This window comes from Melitaea cinxia, chromosome 2 (genome assembly GCF_905220565.1).
Source record: "Melitaea cinxia chromosome 2, ilMelCinx1.1, whole genome shotgun sequence".
Taxonomy (NCBI): domain Eukaryota; kingdom Metazoa; phylum Arthropoda; class Insecta; order Lepidoptera; family Nymphalidae; genus Melitaea; species Melitaea cinxia.
The window spans coordinates 14,688,067-14,708,351 of NC_059395.1; the positions used below are offsets into that span (position 1 = coordinate 14,688,067).

A 20,285-nucleotide genomic window follows, 5' to 3' on the forward strand; every position below is an offset into this window, starting at 1 on the left:
TCACGATCTCTGCGCATGGGATCTGTAGTGCTATTCTGTAAGAACATTTTCGTGTCTCGACAGCGGATTCCGCGGTGAGATATCAAATTCGTATTCATTAAAACTCGACAGTCCCGTAGCGCCACACTTGTGAGTGCGGTGACGAGTCGAACCCTGTTGCGTGAGAACGTTGACATTTAATAGTATGAATTCGGTATTTTGTAAGGGGATTTCCCGCTTCACACATCACAATTCGAGACTTGATTCGACACTTGACTTCATGCACATATTCTAAAATAAAGTCATAGGAAAAGAATATCGATAAAATAAACACAGCTCTAAATTGCCGCTCTTCGATTCGACACTCACTTCACATCGCTTGTGCGGACGGAATGTTTACAGAATTCCAAACCAAGGTCAAGTGGATTCGCTTTCGAAGTGAGCGCTGTCACTCAGGTGAAGCTCGATATCGAAATGGTTATTTACAGAATAGCCCTGCTGGTCGAGCACGGAATCTGTAGCCATTTAGATGTGCGCCTTAAGTCGATCGGTTTCGTCATTACCGCTGTGGGACATATACAAGCAGGCATAGACACGTTGATGGTCGTAACTATCTATGCGTAACCAGCGGATGGAGAGGTCCCTTCAAGAATGCCAAAGCGACGAGAGCAGACATCCTCTCTGACGTACGCGCAAACTCCAGCCTGCGGTACAAAAAAGTATTCTAATTTGTTGCCTAGACAGGAGAGATAAGAGGTATTAGCTGGAGAGGATATCTGTTTCTCGGTCAAAAGAGCAAGGCTGGCTTCGCCGTCTGGAGGTGGTAGTGGACGGCGTTGAGATTGGTATGAAGCCCCCTGATGTTACAGAAATCCACGGTCATAGTCTAAGGGGACTTCTGCCGACTGCTCTGTTTACCCCAGGCAGTTAATGTGTTGAGCACAGATTTGCCCCCCCTCCCCCTCAGTCAGGCTCAGGACCTGCACCTAAGCTCGGAAGTCTAGAGATTCTCCGGTTCTCCTGGGATAGTCTTTGCATATTCTGTGCTGCCATGTGTGTGGGGCCGGAGGGGAGAGGAGCTCTGGTCACCTTACTCAGGAACAGGAATACAACACTGCTTAAAAAAGGGTTATTTAGTTGTGATGTAAGTTCGAGGTATATAATATCGTAATAGATGGCGTTATTAGAAAAAGTCGTCGTCTATCGGAACCCTATTGAGTTCTGATAGATGGCGATACGAGAAACGTAACGAGGTCATTCGTTCAATAATTTTACTCCGCATATGTTTTTCATACTGGGGGCCTTATATGAAAATCGATTTTTTAGGAGTAAACTCCACAAATTTCTAACAATATTTAAAATATTATTCAATTATTTATTTTTATTTATTAGTTCTAATAATTTCATTCACTAAGTTAAATCGAAATACTAAATCTAACTATTAAAAGAAAAAAGACAAGTAAATTCTAACAGGAAACACCATTAGTAATTAAGGTCAATAACAAATATTCTTTTAGTTAAATTATAAATGTATTAGAAATAAATACTTAATAAGAATCTAAATTGTGCAACTATGTGTAAAATGTGATAAAACTTTCTGAATTATTAAATTATATTCTATTTGGCGGCCATATTAATGATAAATATAAAGATGAAAATATATAAAAAACATCTATTTAAAACTAGCTGTGCCCGCGACTTCGTCCGTGTGGAATTTAACAAAAAAGTTATTGTTCAGTTAGCAGTGATAAAATAGATAAATTTATAAAATAAAAGTAGCCTAAGTAACTTCTTATTACATCAGCTATGTGCCAGTGAAAGTCCCGTAAAAGTCCAGCCGATGATAGTGAAAATTAATTTGGAAATTATTATTCATGGGATTAAATTATTCGAAATGGCATGTATGAATGTTATTCTTAGGATTTACTATAACTTATCTTACAAATTATTTATGTTTTAGCTAGCCTATTTATCGTAATTAGTTTTTTATTTATTTTGTTTAGTATTTTTATTTCAACTTTGTAGTTTATAACAGTAACAGTAAGAAACAAACTATAAAATGTTTTCATGACATCATATTTATTGCCTAGTGATACAATCATTTATATGATCATTTACTAAGCCACAGGCTTGCATAAATGCATAACAAATTTTTGGCCCAACAAACTTAAATCCCCTGTGTTTTAAAGCTTTAGAAAGTGCAATAGAGGTTTGAGTTTCTGTTGGAGCTTCCTTATGGTTTGACCAATTATTTACTATAGGAGTATTGTCCACAAAACTCCATATAAATTTAGAAAAATCTTCTCCATTGTTTTTCATTTTATTATAACATTTAGCATTGTGTATGATTGATTCAATTTTGCCTTTATGCCTCACAATGTCTGAGGTATATAAAAGTTTGTATACATCATTACTATCTAACTGTACAATATTATTTGGGTTGAAATCATAAAAAAGCCTTCTATAGTTTTCTCTTTTTTTCAAAATAGTTATCCATGATAAGCCAGCTTGTTGACCTTCTAAACAAAGCATTTCGAAAAGATATATATTTTCATATACTGGCTTGCCCCACTCATTGTCGTGGTAAGATATATAAAGTGGATCTTCATTTAGCCAGCCACATCTGATTATTTCTTTCTTTTGCATTTTTATTAACATTATTTAGCATGTTTTTTTTTTGATACTAACATGTCTAGTTAATAGTAAACACGTCACTAAGAAAAACCACTAAGATGCTTCTGGTTTATATTTAATTCAACTTAAAAATATCCTCAATAATTAAAATTTATCCTCAATAGGGAAAGGCAAAAGACTAAGGACTGTTTTGTTATACTTGTTGGTTTAAAATGTATCCCCAAACTAGGGATGATCGATATTCATCGATGGTGAATAAATATCGATGTTTAGCTAGAAAACATCGATGTTTTGACATCGATGTTTGAACTTCGATAATATCGACACATCGATATTTTGAGAATAAAATATGGGAACGTCAATAATTCAATATACTCTTTAGGGCCATCTGGCGTGCTGGGTTATATTAAGTTTAAATATTATACACTAGATGTCACCGATGACGTAACCGATGATAACCAGAGTAAGCTGTTCCAATAGTTTCGTTACTCTCGATGCTTTTCTAATATCGATCATCCCTATTTCAAACTATTTCACTGCATTTTATTTCTTTGTAAATTATTAATGTAAAAATCATCGATGTTATCCAACGTCGATGTTTAGTTTTGGATAAATATCGAGCATCGATGTTGGGCTTTCGATTATGACATCGATGTCAACATCGATGTTTTTCTAATATCGATCATGCCTACCCCAAACCCAATAGGGCACAGAGTACTTTATTATATATAGGAAATAGAGATGTAACTCGACGGCCTAGACGGGAAACGAAAGTGGCGCCATCTGATATTAAGTTTCTGAATTAGCCATAGCTATAAATACCGTATACGTATATATACCATATATAGAGCGGCAGCCTACATATATAGCTATATTTATAGGTATATCTAGTTATTACTACTTACAACCGTAATACTTATTAAACAAAATAAAACACATAAATGGTATTAGCTATTTATTTTTTCTTTTAAAACATTTATGGTACAGCTTTTTTGCCTTAAATTTGTATAAATCTGAATCATCATCACACTCTCTCCTATTCGTTAAAATATTGTTTATTTCTTTGCAGTAATTATTTATAAAAAATCTGCAGGATATTTTCAGTAGGAATTCTATTAAATTAACTCTGTGTTTTTGACATTTTATAAAATTAAATTCCATTGTCATAAAAACAACTGTTTTTATTAATTCCATTAGGTATAATTTTTCTAAATTTTCTTTTATTACTGTATAATTAATATCCTGCAGATTAGACACACAATTAAGGAGAGAGTTAGTGGGACTGCAAAGCCATTTTTTATCTGTATACTCCCGATATCTTAAATATTCTGGCTCTTCATTGCTTATAAAGTCACTTTTACACTGTGCACACCCCTTGAAGACCTTTTCTTGTGCTTTTTTTATAAAATAACCAGTTACATATTGTAACCCGCCAATTTCGCGGGGATCATTTTTGTCTTCAAGGGGTAATAATATAATATCGGGAATATACATTTCACAATTTTTGTTTACTTTGCTAGTCCCACCTGTGAGTAATGTTTCACAAAGTGCATATCCACTGTCAATTTCACAATTAGCTCCAGGGGCGTGAACACTAGAGAGACTATTAATCATTAAAGTAGTGTATGCTGATTCGAATCGGTCTGGTGTAGGGTTAATATTACGGCATCCATGGCTCCTAATTGACCCAAAAAAGTTTTCAATTGGGTCTTGATTGAGATGCCGCAACCACACCGATGTTACACCATATTTTTCTTTTACAATTTTTAATAGAGTTTCTATTCCCTCTAATGTCCACACCCAATTATTTATTGTGGGTACATATTCATTTTTTAATGAATTCTTGTTTATAAATTTCATAGTTTTTAAAGTTAATATAGATTTTTTCCATATTTTATGGTGGATAGAATTCGGCTTCACTGGTCCAAGGAGAGGTTTGCTGAATGTTTTATCCTTCTTGTTCGATTTCCCGCAGCTTCCGTTAACAGAGTCGAATAATTGGTCGAAAAACAAGAGAAGGTCAGCAGTATCTTTTGCCTCTGCTGGTAGTATACGCTTATCTGTAAAATAGAAAGCCTGTTGTGAGTGCAGAACAAATTACAACAACAATTTTCACTAGTTTGCGACGTAAGTATTAGAGAAAATGCCATAGACACGAGATTAAAAATAAAAACCTATTTCTTTTCATATCTTAAAGATTAGATGTTAAATTTCATTTCCATGTGATGAATACCAAACATTTTTTGTATGCGACTTATTTAAATAATTTCCAAAATTACCTGCATAATATCCCATATTTGATGCTACAGTTTGGCTGAAGACCTGGGTGGCGAATTTCACTTTCATCCTGGGTATTTTTGCAGGATCACAGTGCGCATCCGTTAATTTTTTAATGCAGCGTATACCTCTGTATGCCGGATTTTCTTTATGAAGAATCCTGATATGTTCCCACTTTGCTATTTTATTTTTTTCATTTTCAGCATATTTTAAATTTTTCGTTAATAAATTATTTCTTATGCATTTTATTAAATGCGGCGGATCATACAGGGGAAGAATTTCATGATCATTTATTATAATGATATTTTCTTTGGGTTCTTCCCCGATTCTCAACAAATTGGCCCTTGACTCGTTGAGCAAATATTTTATACAGTTGACATTATTAGTGCCTTGATCGCATACAGTTCCTACCACTATGAGGCCAGCATTTTGTAATTCTTTTATAACACTTTTTAATTGCTTGGCCAATTCGGGCCCCTTTATGGCAGACTGTGAAAATGTGTATGCAACCGGTTGTTTATAATTTTTTATCAATCCTCTTATCATAAAAACTTGAGCGTGGTCAGCATATTCAGGATACGTCACTTCACCATCCGTTGTAAATCCACTTACTTTGTCTTTTCTCTCGTTGTATTGTACATTTGGTTTTAATGACATTTCATCAAATAAAACAACGCAAAGTTTATGTGTTGTTTTCATTTGTTCTGTAGATTTTTTTATCTGAGCAAATATATTCTCATTTATCCCTGGGTTTATATTTGCCATATTAATTACGTTTAATAACGTTCGGCGAGAAGGCAGCATAAATATTCTCCTAAAGAAACGATATCCTTTTGGGCTTTGTTTCATCATTGCTAGTGCCACAATTTTTTCTTGCATTGTAAAGCGTCGACCTTTAGCGCCTTTCTTGTGTTCTCTAAATTGCAGGAGAGTCAAAAGTTTTGAGGTGCTCGACAAGTTCTCCAAAGTTTTCAAAAATTGCGGATGAGTATTGAGATTTTGTAAACATTTAATTTTGATGGCTTGTTTTTTAATTTCGCTTCTACATTTACTAAGCTTTACACCAACTCGTGTAAGCCTAGCATACAAAGCGTTCTCTTCTGCAGTCACAGCAATACGTTTCAGATGTTGTTTCCGAATAAGATGAGACGCATTCTTACGACTATTCTGTTTGGAAGTTCCTGTAACAAAAAATGTTAGTTGTAAAAGCACATAATATCTCACAAAACTTAAGAGAAATACTTTAATGTTTATAAATTCACTGGTAATCGTAATTATTCTTATCCCATGGGATGTAAGATACACATTAAAATGAGATTAAGTCATCTGAACCATTATCATCCGTTCCCAAGATGACGAAAAAATAAAATTTGTGTATACTGCTCTGAGTATGACCTCATGCGCGGACCTCTTTATAACAGGGTGTATGCCAAGACCTTTGTACAATATTAAAAATGATATTTATGAATTTGTTCCTTTACTGATAATAACTTTAACACTAAAGACTAGAGATTAAGGAGTTACCAATATTTTTCTTAAAAAGTACATCAATAGTTCTTGGAGCATGAAACTGTGCAGGGGTAGATTCAAGATGAGATGAATTAACGATAATTTCTGGAAACGTGCATTAAATGGTAATTAGTAGATTTATCAAATACGTTACAAACAATATAAAAATATGCGTTCGTTTTGTCCTGAATTTATTTGAAAACTATCACCATATAAGAGCAAAAATATACTGTACTAGCTGTTCCCCGCGACTTCGTCCGCGTGATATATAGCCTATGTTCTTTTCGTTTTTGCTTGATTGAGTAACAAACATCCAAACATCCACACTTTCACATTTATAATATAAGTAGAATTAGTAGGATAGTAGAGAAGAGAAGTCCTCGATAAAACGTTAAACTATCTAAGATGGAAGGGATCATCCTCGATAAGACGTTAAACTGTCGAAAACACCAACCGGAGCTCAAATACAGAGGTTTGTTTGGACATTTGGTGCCAGTACAGGGTATCAATCGGCGGCGGCGGATGAGCGTTATACAGGCCGAGTAAGGTTTACTGTGCACCCACTAACCCGCATTGGACTAGCGTGGTTGGTGGGTTTCATGTCCAAACCCTTCTCTACGTCCAGTAGGATTATAATATTAGTAGGATTAGTAGGATTAGTTACTTACCAGTTTTTTCCTTAGTATTCTTATCCTCAATTGAAGTGGGACCTGAAAGTTGTACAGATGCAGTATCCATATGAGGCGTACTGATGATAAGTTCTGGAAATTGATATGACAATAGATTAGAATGTACATAGGCTCTTTGGGCATGGAAAGGCAGATTTTCAAATCGTCTTATGTGACTTGTGTAGAACAATTATTTAATATACTTAATTAAACACCTAGTCAGTTTTTTAGTGTTAAAGATAAAATTTCTTCTTCCTTTATCATGCATTTTCCCCAGTTGCGTCCTAAGCTGTGATGCGTCAAAGCCTAGGGTCTGTTGTATCACAGCAATTACCGATACCTATGAAAATGAGGTTCAAGTTTTTGCCTATGCTGGGAATAAGGAAGGACTAAAATTGTTGAAAACGTTCAAATATTTTTCTGCTGGTGAGAATAACCTTCCCTTTTAATATAAAAAATTATGTATTCCTCACCAGAATTCTGTTTAATTTCCGCATCTCCCATAACTGTTTGAACATGCAGTTGTAAGTCAGCATCCTTATTCAAAGTTTTTGGATCTGAAATAAATTTAAAAAGAAATTAAATTGTGATCTCATTCATATAGATATGCTAGCTTTTGCCCGCATTATCTATAGCCTTTGTCTTTTCCCAGAACTTGAACTATCTCCATACAAAATTTTATCTAAATCGGTTCCACAGTTGAAGGTGAAGAGACAAGAGTTACTTTTGCATTTAACATATTAGTGGGTAATTTCATTTTGATAAATACCTTAACTATTTTTATGAACAGAAGAAATATATTAATTCTATAAACTGGTTGTTTGTATCAATAATTTGTATTATTTCATAATGGTTACAGCAAAGAATTAATATAAGTGTCACAGTTTTAAATAAATAAGAACTTACCAAGATTCTCCTTCATTTCAACATCTTCGTTTGTACCTTGCAGCTTAAATATTGGAGCCACAATATCTGCAAATATAATTATTTTGGTTAAATTTACATATCTATAGTTACATATATATCCTAATCCTAACTATCCTAACTAATATTATAAATGCAAAAGGGAGTTTGTATATTTGTTACGCTTTCATGGCTTATCTACTGAATCGATCGTCGTAATGTTCCAGAGAAGGACATAGGGTATTTTTACACGGACGAAGTCGCAGGTGAAAGCTAGTTATAAATAAAACAGTGAAGCTATCTATCCACTATTTAGGTAATGGTCTGACTTGTACACAATATCCAAATATCATATCACATATCCTAATTGTGATACTAATTTCTTTGACTGTTTTTATAAGACGGACGGTTTAATAGACAGACAGAGAGTCGCCTAAATTAAACTTTTCAGGAGAGCAATACGAAACATGTTAACTTAATTGATTTTTGAATATTGGTGATGTATCAATTTACCATTTTTCAAACATTTATGTAAGTTACTTTTGACAATTATTATTTTCTGCATAAGAGTAAATAAAGTAATCAATATCCCAATTATGAATGCTCTACAGTTAGTTATAATGTTTTGCTATGTATAATGTGCATTTGAAGGAAACGTTGATATATCTACACACATACTATCACGTAATTTAAGTTTATGGTTGCATACCTCTCGATGTAGAGGGTTCTGAAGTTTGTATTCCTCTCAAAACTCTTTCTTCACTTTTAAACTTGGATACTGTCGTACCAGCCATAATAAACTTGGATACTGTCAAACCTGCAATAATATATAATATAAACCATAATATCATGAGAGAATTAGTATTGTCTTTTTTTTTTAATGTAATGTTTTTGCCAACTCTGGATCACTGGACTTCAGTTAGCACCTTATACTATTTGTTGAAGTAGCAACTGAAATGCATACTATGTGAAAATTCCATGTGTTAACATACTCAGTTTATGAGATACATCTAGCTAGCTAACAGACAGACTGATGGAGAGTGGGGACTATTATAAGTAAGAGCATACTATTATATAGCAGCAATATAGACACTGTAACAGTTTACTTTTATGATTCATGAGACACAACCCGCTAACACACAGATCTGTATGTATGTTAGCATGTTGTCCATCTGAATAACATACCAATACACATACTGGACCAATGGCTTTGTAATAAAGGCCTGATGATGCCTATTAGGGAACCCTCAAAAATATTCTATTGTTATTGTATAAAATTTTATTCACTTACCAGGCAGATGCTTTGTTGGTAAAGCAATATTACTAAGACGATTATTCCGACACCAATACTTTTCTTCAAAGTGGATATGACATACACGACGATGTTTGAAAATGTGTATATTTTCAAGTTGTAATATGTCACCTCCAATGGCATAAACCCATGAATTAAAAAGCTCCTTATCCTTAACAGGATTAGGAAATTTATGCAAAGTATCCGTTACTCCTGAAATAAATAATATCATAATTTCAATTTCTGATGTTTTTTAATTAGTTCCATAATATACATATACTAATATTATTTTTTTTCTATACATTTTGATTAAGCATTTACGGGTATTAAATAAACAATACTGAATTCATTTAATACTAGTTGTTGCCTGCAACTTCACCCGAGTTATATATAGTCTTTGTCCTGCCTCAGGACTCAAACTGTCTCCATAACAAAATAGACAGACAGACAAGAGTTACTTTCGCATTTATAATATTATACAGGTAGTAGGTAAGTAATATTAGTAAGAACTGTTATTAAATAATGTAATTTAATGCATATACACTAACAGTTATGACATAACCCAAATTGTTGAATTTCTTCCCATCAATAAAAAGCGTAAGAAGACACAAAAAAATTATTTCTAACAGTATGTGAAGTTAATTTGTTTTCTCAGTCCACGTTAGGGTAATGAAATCAAATTACCACTTACCTGCTGCTTTTAAATTCACACATCCTGGGACGCAACACCTTTTGTTAGACATGGTAATGTTTAACATAAAATATAACAAAACGTGCCAAGAGTCCTATCTCAATAAAAAAACAAATACCACACTGGTTTTAGAAAGAGTCTTTTCCAAATAAAATACCACGAAGGTCACTATAAGAGTCTCTGTCTCAGTTCAAAGATTTATATCGTTGTAAGCACAAACTCGAGATAGCCGGAGGAGCGACAACTCAACTCAACGGACTTAGGTGGAGATAAGCACTTCAAACAATTAAAAAATCTTGAAAACCAGAACACAAATAGTAATAGCCGAATGCACTCTTGCGCAAACGACAGCCACAACAAGAATTCAAACAATTCAAATTTCAAACACTGTGAACCGCCATTACTGGGAAGTTGAAGTTAGTGTTGCCCATAAAAAAAAATTAGATACTGAAAAACATTATTGACATGGATTTGAGCTTTCCGAAATTACATAATTTAACTTAAGCGTTAATTTTATTGAATCGCTTTGTTGGATAACTATTATATTCATTATATATTTAATAAAATTAATTACAAATTTTCGTAAATTGCACTGGTCACACTAACAAAAAATTAGGATAAAAAACGCCATCTTACACATAATACCCAAACTATTTTATAAAAGCATGTAGCAGAAGTGTACGCACTGCCATCTATATTTGAGTGCAGTAGTACAATCACATAATTAATGCTACCAAATTAAAAAGTATATTATAGCATTACAATGCAATGCTTTCAGGTTGCTTCATTATTTAGCATACTAATAATAATAAAATTTCCAATTTCATTGTATTAAGATTGTCGCCCCTGCAATAGGACCTACCCCACCCCAGCCTGCAAAATAATGATATTCGTAATAAAAAAAATACTAATTGATAGATTTTGAATTGCTCAATTCAACTACGTTGTCCTTTTAAATTGCTCACCTCAAATTATTTAATTAAAAATCAAATTTAAAAAAAAAAAAACAAATATTTTCAAACTCCTATATCTTTTGATGTATACAATATTTTAAATTGCTCAGAGTGTTAAAAAACTGCTCAAGTTCCATTTATAATTGCTCAAGTATAGTTTGGAACAGATCCACTTCCCTTAATTTTGAAATAAATATAAATAGTTTGAAAAAATAAAATAATAATATTTGTAAAAAAAAAAATGCTAATCGATACATTTTCAATAGCTCAATTCAACTACGTTGTCCTTTTAAATTGCTCACCTCAAATTATTTAATTAAAAATCAAAAAAGTCGTTGAAAAATATTCTTTTATCAATATTTTCAAACTCCTATATCTTTTGATGTATACAATATTTTAAATTGCTCAACGTGTTAAAAACCTGCTGAAGTTGCATTTATAATTGCTCAAGTACAGATTTGAACAGCTCCACTTTCCTTAATTTTTAAATAAATATATAAAGTTCGAACAAATTTAACGTTTACATCATAAGATAAGGTGAGCGCTGCGGATGCGCATAGACAATGATGGGAAGCCAAAAAAATTGTGGATATTCGTAATAAAAAGATGCTAATCGTTCGATTTTCAATAGCTCGATTCAACTACGTTGGCCTTTTAAATTGCTCACCTCAAATTATTTAATTAAAAATCGAAAAGTCGTTGAAAAATATTCTTTTATCAATATTTTCAAACTCCTATATCTTTTGATGTATACAATATTTTTAATTGCTCAAAGTGTTAAAGAACTGCTCAAGTTGCATATATAATTGCTCAAGTACAGTTTGGAACAGATCCACTTCCCTTAATTTTTAAATAAATATAAATAGTTTGAACAAATAAAATAATGATATTTGTAAAAAAAAATACCAATCGATAAATTTTCAATAGCTCAATTCAACTACGTTGTCCTTTTAAATTGCTCACCTCAAATTATTTAACTAAAAATCAAAAAAGTCGTTGAAAAATATTCTTTTATCAATATTTTCAAACTCCTATATCTTTTGATGTATACAATATTTTAAATTGCTCAACGTGTTAAAACCCTGCTGAAGTTGCATTTATAATTGCTCAAGTACAGATTTGAACAGCTCCACTTTCCTTAATTTTTAAATAAATATATAAAGTTCGAACAAATTTAACGTTTACATCATAAGATAAGGTGAGCGCTGCGGATGCGCATAGACAATGATGGGAAGCCAAAAAAATTGTGGATATTCGTAATAAAAAGATGCTAATCGTTCGATTTTCAATAGCTCAATTCAACTACGTTGGCCTTTTAAATTGCTCACTTCAAATTATTTAATTAAAAATCAAAAAAGTCGTTGAAAAATATTCTTTTATCAATATTTTCAAACTCCTATATCTTTTGATGTATACAATATTTTAAATTGCCTAAAGTGTTAAAAAACTGCTCATGTTGCATTTATAATTGCTCAAGTATAGTTTGGAACAGACCCACTTCCCTTAATTTTTAAATAAATATAAATAGTTTGAACAAATAAAATAATGATATTTGTAAAAAAAAAATACTAATCCTACAAGACTTCCTACCCGTCGACGGAGATCCGGGCGTAGGGAAATCACCGTATTCCCGGAAATTATTCGAATTTTTCTCACCTTTAAAACCTTCCCTAGACCCCCCACGAACATTTCAATACCAAGATAAGATAAATCCGTTCAGCCGTTCTCGAGTTTTAGCGAGTCTAAAGAACAGCAATTGATTCTTATATATATATAGATAATAGATAATAAGATTAAGGAAAGTGGAGCTGTTCCAAACTGAACTTGAGCGATTATAAATGTAACTTGAGCAGTTCTTTAACACGTTGAGCCATTTAAAATATTGTATACATCAAAAGATATAGGAGTTTGAAAATATTGATAAAAGAATATTTTTCAACGACTTTTTTGATTTTTAATTAAATAATTTGAGGTGAGCAATTTAAAAGGACAACGTAGTTGAATTGAGCTATTGAAAATTTATCGATTGGTATTTTTTTTTACAAATATCATTATTTTATTTGTTCAAACTATTTATATTTATTTAAAAATTAAGGGAAGTGGATCTGTTCCAAACTGTACTTGAGCAATTATATATGCAACTTGAGCAGTTCTTTAACACTTTGAGCAATTTAAAATATTGTATACATCAAAAGATATAGGAGTTTGAAAATATTGATAAAAGAATATTTTTCAACGACTTTTTTGATTTTTAATTTAATAATTTGAGGTGAGCAATTAAAAAGCGAACGAAGTTGAATTGAGCTATTGAAAATCTATCGATTAGTATCTTTTTTATTACGAATATCCGCAATTTTTTTGCTTCGCATCATTGTCTATGCGCACGCGCAGCGTACACCTGTATTATAATATAAACGTTAAATTTGTTTAAACTATTTATATTTATTTAAAAATTAAGGAAAGTGGAGCTGTTCCAAATTGTACTTGAGCAATTATAAATGCAACTTCAGCAGGGTTTTAACACGTTGAACAATTAAAAATATTGTATACATCAAAAGATATAGGTGTTTGAAAATATTGATAAAAGAATATTTTTCAACGACTTTTCGATTTTTAATTAAATAATTTGAGGTGAGCAATTTAAAAGGCCAACGTAGTTGAATCGAGCTATTGAAAATCGAACGATTAGCATCTTTTTATTACGAATATCCACAATTTTTTTGGCTTCCCATCATTGTCTATGCGCATCCGCAGCGCTCACCTTATCTTATGATGTAAACGTTAAATTTGTTCGAACTTTATATATTTATTTAAAAATTAAGGAAAGTGGAGCTGTTCAAATCTGTACTTGAGCAATTATAAATGCAACTTCAGCAGGGTTTTAACACGTTGAGCAATTTAAAATATTGTATACATCAAAAGATATAGGAGTTTGAAAATATTGATAAAAGAATATTTTTCAACGACTTTTTTGATTTTTAATTAAATAATTTGAGGTGAGCAATTTAAAAGGACAACGTAGTTGAATTGAGCTTTTCCCTATATATTATTATACTCTTTGATTGAGCTATTGAAAATGTATCGATTAGCATTTTTTTTTACAAATATTATTATTTTATTTTTTCAAACTATTTATATTTATTTCAAAATTAAGGGAAGTGGATCTGTTCCAAACTATACTTGAGCAATTATAAATGGAACTTGAGCAGTTTTTTAACACTCTAAGCAATTTAAAATATTGTATACATCAAAAGATATAGGAGTTTGAAAATATTTGTTTTTTTTTTTAAATTTGATTTTTAATTAAATAATTTGAGGTGAGCAATTTAAAAGGACAACGTAGTTGAATTGAGCAATTCAAAATCTATCAATTAGTATTTTTTTGATTACAAATATCATTATTTTGCAGGCTGGGGTGGGGTAGGTTGCAATAGGGAAAGGCAAAAGACTATTGTCTTTTAAGTACCTATATTACTTTTCTCTATGCTATTGTCCAATGATTAGTTATAGGTTTTTAGTTTCAACTGTCAATACTGTCAATTTGTCAAAAGATTTCGATTAGGCATGGGTCATGATGGCTCGGAATAAGAATCATAGTCCGAGGGTCATGGGGATCTAGGTGGCGAATGCAGGCGCGACCCCATCTCACCCCACCCAGGCGGACGACTGCTCACACGTGGTGGTTTTTTAGTCGGTAGGAGACTGACCTTCTGGCGCCCCCGCGCTGGAGGGTATCCATGATAGATTTTCCCCACGTAAAAAAAAATTGGTGATCTAAAATCGATTAATCGAAGAATCGATTCTTCGGATCGGACCACGATCGGACCCATAGAGCAACACGGAGGGGAGTGGCCATTGCGTTTGTTACCGATACAAAAGTTTCTGTCATTTTTTGCGGGGGGAAATTACACACATGCACACTTTATCTAATTCCCACACAAAAATAATCGTCTGTCACTACGAAACTCACACATACTAAATTAAAATCACACTTACATTTTTCACACACACATAGATACATTCTATGTCATTACAGTATAATGACACGCCGCAACTACACTGAAAAGTTGCTAACAGCCGTGGTTGTAACAACTGTCGATATGCATTATCGATAAATTCAACTACTCCGTTAGGGAAATAATGTTTTTAAAGTGATACAAAGGTAAGATATTATTATAAAAATAGACTTAATTTATTATATACTACAAATCAAACATCTTCATGTAAAATAAACGATTATAAAGAGTAAAGATTTGATTGTTTGTTTGTTAGCATTGAATAGGCTCCGAAACTATTGGACCGATTCAAAAAATTATTTCATCGTTGAGAAGCTACATTATTCTTGAGCGACATAGGTTATACTATATTTTTAAAAATATTAGGGATCTTTACTAAAACTCCAATAATGTAACCCAAGGGATAAAAAAATATCCTAAAAAATTCTTTACATTGCGTACGCTGCAAAAACTAATGATAATAGAAATACAAAATGTAGTAAGACTTTGTAGAATACATCATTATCTACTATAATTGTATTTGCTCGCAAACGAAAAAAAAAAACTGACTTCAATTAAATCGACAAGTAATACAATATATGTAATATATACGTGTTATCAAAGGTTACTCAAAAGGATGTTATCAGATCTCGATGAAATTTAAGCGCAACCACATGATAAACATCAGCTTTCTATTAAATTAAAAATTATCAAAATTGGTCCACCCAGTCAAAAGTTCTGAAGTAACATACATAAAAAATACACTCGAATTGAGACCCTCCTCCCTTTTTGGAAGTCGGTAAAAAAGTGTCGTGACAGCATATGTCTAACTATTATAATTATGTCACAATACGTTTGGTGCAACGTTGTTGTGCCAAACAATGCCAGTCTACAATAAACGATTTAAAATTAACCCACATTTTGAGGAGTTGATGATGTACACTGTGATGTCAACGAATCAGGAATAGGGAGCGTAGCACTAATGGCATCATAAGATGATAGCCTGTCATCTGCTAGATTGAATGATTTGTTGATGACTCTGAAAGGATGGATTTAACATTGTTAATTTTCAAAGTTGACAAATCTAAGTTTCGTTTCACTACTATGACAAAGGTGAACCATATCTTAATTACCTTGTACATGAGACAAAAAAAAAACTTACGGGACAAAAACAGTGTGGCGTTAGTGTTGGTTTGGTGCCCTCGACTAATCCTTCTATTGTTCGCCAACACTTGAAAGTTAGTGGTATTGATATGATCTGAACAAATTACACTATTTTTTGTGGGCGTCCAGGTCTGTCTGTTATTACAATTTTTTTCCATGTATCCCTTAAATTTGGATTTTCAGAAAACCTGCCAAATTTTTATATAAAACATTATGGTCGAAGTTTACATTAAGTAATTCTAGTAAAATGTATTAATACTCGTAATACGCGTATTATATTTAATTTAATGCAATTTTATTATAAAACTATGTTTATTAAAAAAAGCTAGCAATATTATATTATAAATAAATCAAGATCTCAAAAATGTCTGTCTCCTCTTTTGCCTTTGCCATTTTTATCGATAACCATCTACAAACAAACCGGTAACAACACTATCGCTCAGCGACAGTGACTTCTCGGAAATAGACTCCGATCAGTCGCTCGACCGATCCGCATATTGTATGAGGGCGAGCGGCCTATGTTGGTAAACAAATCGAGTCAACACGACCGATAATATTTGTAATTTTTAAGTTTAAAAAAGGTTTAAAAGTAGTATACAAGTAATAATGTGATTAAAAAATACTTACGTATGAAAGGTAACGCTATGTTTTAGTAAATTTGACGTGGCAGATCTTTTTTTGAAGCAAAAAACAGAATAATTTGGCATTTTTTGAAGGACGTTGATTCAATCGCGCAACTAGATTTAGTCTAGTGATCAGTGCGGCTGCAACTAGTTTTATTGTACGCATATGGCCATTTGGCCTTATACCTTGACAGAGGGGAACGCCTGTACATGGCTACTCCCCTCCGTGTTGCTCTTTGGATCGGACCAAATAAATCTATTTTTAAATCGATATGTTCTACTGAATTGATTCAGTGAATCGATATTTCACCCTTGAAAATCGACATTCGATTTTTCGGTTTTGGTAAAATTCATAAAATTATTTACAATTAGCTGAAGCTTCAGCTATATAGCTGAATGTACTCGTAATATTACGGTGTTCGGTGTTGCCTGTTAAAAGGTTAATAACTCAAAAACTTGTAAAATAGTATTCCTTGTATCCACTTTCACATTTCATTCACGATCTACTCTTCATATTTTATTTTTTTATTTGCTATCACTCACTCATCTCTTTCTCTACACACTCTCATCTTTTATGACACGGTACTCAAAAATAATAAAACACAAACACCAAACAAAAATTTATTTACAAAACAGAGTTATCGAATCAATGATTAATTTCAGTCGGCCTTAAACCATTTCACTGCTTCCTTTGTATCTTCAACCGGAACCTCTATAGTAAATAACTTATATTCTTTCTGTACCCGACCGGTTGTTGAATCTGTATTTGTTAAGGCGTAAATAAAACCGCAGGTTTCACGGGCGTAGCCAGGGGGTGGTTTTGGGGGTTCAAACCCCCCAAATTATAAATGCAACTTGAGCAGTTCTTTAACACTTTGAGCAATTTAAAATATTGTATACATCAAAAGTTAAAGGAGTTTGAAAATATTGATAAATGATTTTTTTTCAACGACTTTTTTGATTTTTAATTAAATAGTTTAAGGTGAGCAATTTAAAAGAACAACATAGTTGAATTGAGCTATTGAAAATCTATCGATTAGTATTTTTTCTAATACAAGTATCATTATTTTGCAGGCTGCGGTGGGGTAGGTAAAAACGTGGCATATTTAAAAAAAAATCAAACGTCATCTTGTTTATTTGTTTTTTTTTTTAACTATTACTATATTCTAATTCCGATTCTTCCCAATCTCTATTAAAATCGCCGAAATTTGTCAATGTTTATAACAAGATTTATATTGCCGAGTATTGTTTAAATTCTAATTGTGTTTTCAGACGTAGTAACTAGTAATTGGAATAATTAAGGTTTTTAAATTTGTTTTAATATTATTTAGATTTAAATCTTAGTAGGTTTCCGCTAGATATTCCCCAATTAAATGCTTTCGTTAGCTAGACTATATTTTATTAACTTTTTAATGTAACAAATACATTTAGAAAATAAATGTCTTCTTTGGGAGGAGTGGAAATTTCGCACACGTATAGTTAATATAGTGAAGGAGGGCAGAATGCTCATATTTTTTTTAAAATATGCATAAAAAGTACATTAAATCAATAAAAAAACATTACACACCACTATATATTTGACACACATACGCATTTGTTGATTGTAAAAGTTTGTAGTCAAATATGAGTCAAATTGAAAATGTTTAAAAAAAGGTTCTATATTTTCATTATTTTGTGGTTTTCTTTTATTTAAATTTTTAATTTTGTTCGAGTTTCGACCTTTGGGCGACCACTCACTCACTTCTCACTTCAGCCTATCGCAGTCCACTGCTGGACATAGGCCTCCCCAAGTTCGCGCCACACATCCCGGTCCTCCGCAATCCTCATCCAGCCTACACCGGCAATCTTACGTAGATCGTCGGTCCACTAGTATAAATAAATAAACATATACCGTAAAACGGGTGAATCGCGAGGTAAAAATTCAAAAGGGAAAAACCGCTAATGGAATTCGGTAAAGCTTTTTATTAAATTAAAATTGCCCACATTGATACAAATAATTTTACCGTATATTATAATACCTCATCTTGACTTTAGCAACACCAAACTAGTGAGAAATTTGCAATAAGTTGATAAAACGGAGATATACTGCTACGCATACATATACGCACATTCTGCTTGTACTTCATGATGAAATACAATATATACTATAGGCAGTCCGTTTTGAATGTTTGATCTCAATACTTATACTGCACTCGATTCACAGCAGCTATTAAGTTCATATCCTCTATATGATTTTCTTTATTTATTTTATCCATAAACTAGAAACAGCAGTCATTTAAAGATATCGCACATGACTATTCCTATTACCAGCATTTTTTCGGGTTTAAACTTTAGAATTGTGATTACTACGTAATCGATTTAGAAGAATTAGTTTAAAGAATTGCTAGCTCGAATATAACCATGGGTGGGGAGAATGGTTAGAAGTGCTGATGATCCATACAGTAATTGCATACTGCTAAACGCATTGTCAGTAGGCCTTCCACCAAGTAGACAGACAACCTTAAACTAGTGCAGTATTTCTTAGCGTTTTAGTGATGTGGGGACTGTGTGACTTAATTATCGTTTTGCCTGGAACCACTAACTTACTATTTTGGGGTTAAAATCTTAAGTATTTAATTATTTAAGTGTGGCGATAAAAAAATTGTAGGTGAGGTAGCCAACTAATGAACTTCACTAATGAAAATCAGCTCCACGCTACCTTGATTTTAAATATTTTGAATTATTAACTTTATTTCTTGCATTTATTTTAAAAACTATGCATTAACGTCTTAATTAAACGATATGGCGATGGATCGAAGATCAGTATGTAAATATAGATAGTCGCATTTAAGTTTCGATTTCTGCTTGGCATTGAATTATGTAATTATGTATTAAAGTACCAATATGTGTTGCATATCCTTGCAGACCCTTTAGAAAGCACACAAAACAGATACGTAGAGGGGTGATCTTATAAATATCTGATAACGATCAATCTTGAAAGCCAGGAGTTATCTAGTAAAGGAATATTTAAGTGCTCATGAAATTATTAACAATTGAAAGCAAACCACCTATAAGCCTAAGCGCTGTTATGCGTTTATCCAAATTCAACATTTTGAAGAGTGTTAAAAAAGTGTGTGTGCCAGCTCCGACGAACGACTGGAGTTTACTCCTTTAGATCGACTGTCTAATTAGGTACAAAAAAGGCTTATTATGGCCTCTGCAAGTTTGCGCCAAAAATGGCGTGAACTTATGTGTGTTGTCCATAGTCACCACGCTAGGCAGACGGCTTGTTGAACACTAGGCTGAGTTTGTCGCACCGAGGATGCTGCTGCCCGTCTTCGGTCTGTGTATTTCAAAGTCAGCAGTTGAATGGTTATCCCGTCATCGGTCGGCTTTATAAGTTCCAAGATGGTAGTGGAGCTGTGTTATGTCTTACTCGCCTCTTACGACCTCCAAGGGAAGAGAGAGGGTAGCTATATTCTTTACTGCCGTAGCCACACAGCGTCATTTTTTCATATCGTAGGCCTTATATGAAAATCAATTCTTAAGGAGTATACTCCAAAAATATAATAATATATTTTATGGCATTTAATATTATAATTTATTATGGTGTTTAATA

General features: G+C 32.6%; 1 protein-coding gene across 1 annotated transcript; it reads right to left on the bottom strand.

Annotated features, from left to right (window-relative positions):
- Positions 1-1,961: 1,961 nt before the first annotated feature.
- LOC123665522 (DNA-3-methyladenine glycosylase 1-like) lies at positions 1,962-2,839 on the bottom strand. Its single transcript, XM_045599817.1, has one exon. The coding sequence runs from the start codon at positions 2,635-2,637 to the stop codon at positions 2,059-2,061; it is 579 nt and encodes a 192-aa protein (XP_045455773.1). The 5' UTR covers positions 2,638-2,839; the 3' UTR covers positions 1,962-2,058.
- Between the last annotated feature and the right edge of the window lie 17,446 nt (positions 2,840-20,285).

Excerpts from the sequence above, each read along its gene's own strand:
- LOC123665522 (XM_045599817.1), bottom strand. The coding sequence starts at position 2,637 with ATGTTAATAAAAATGCAAAAGAAAGAAATAATCAGATGTGGCTGGCTA.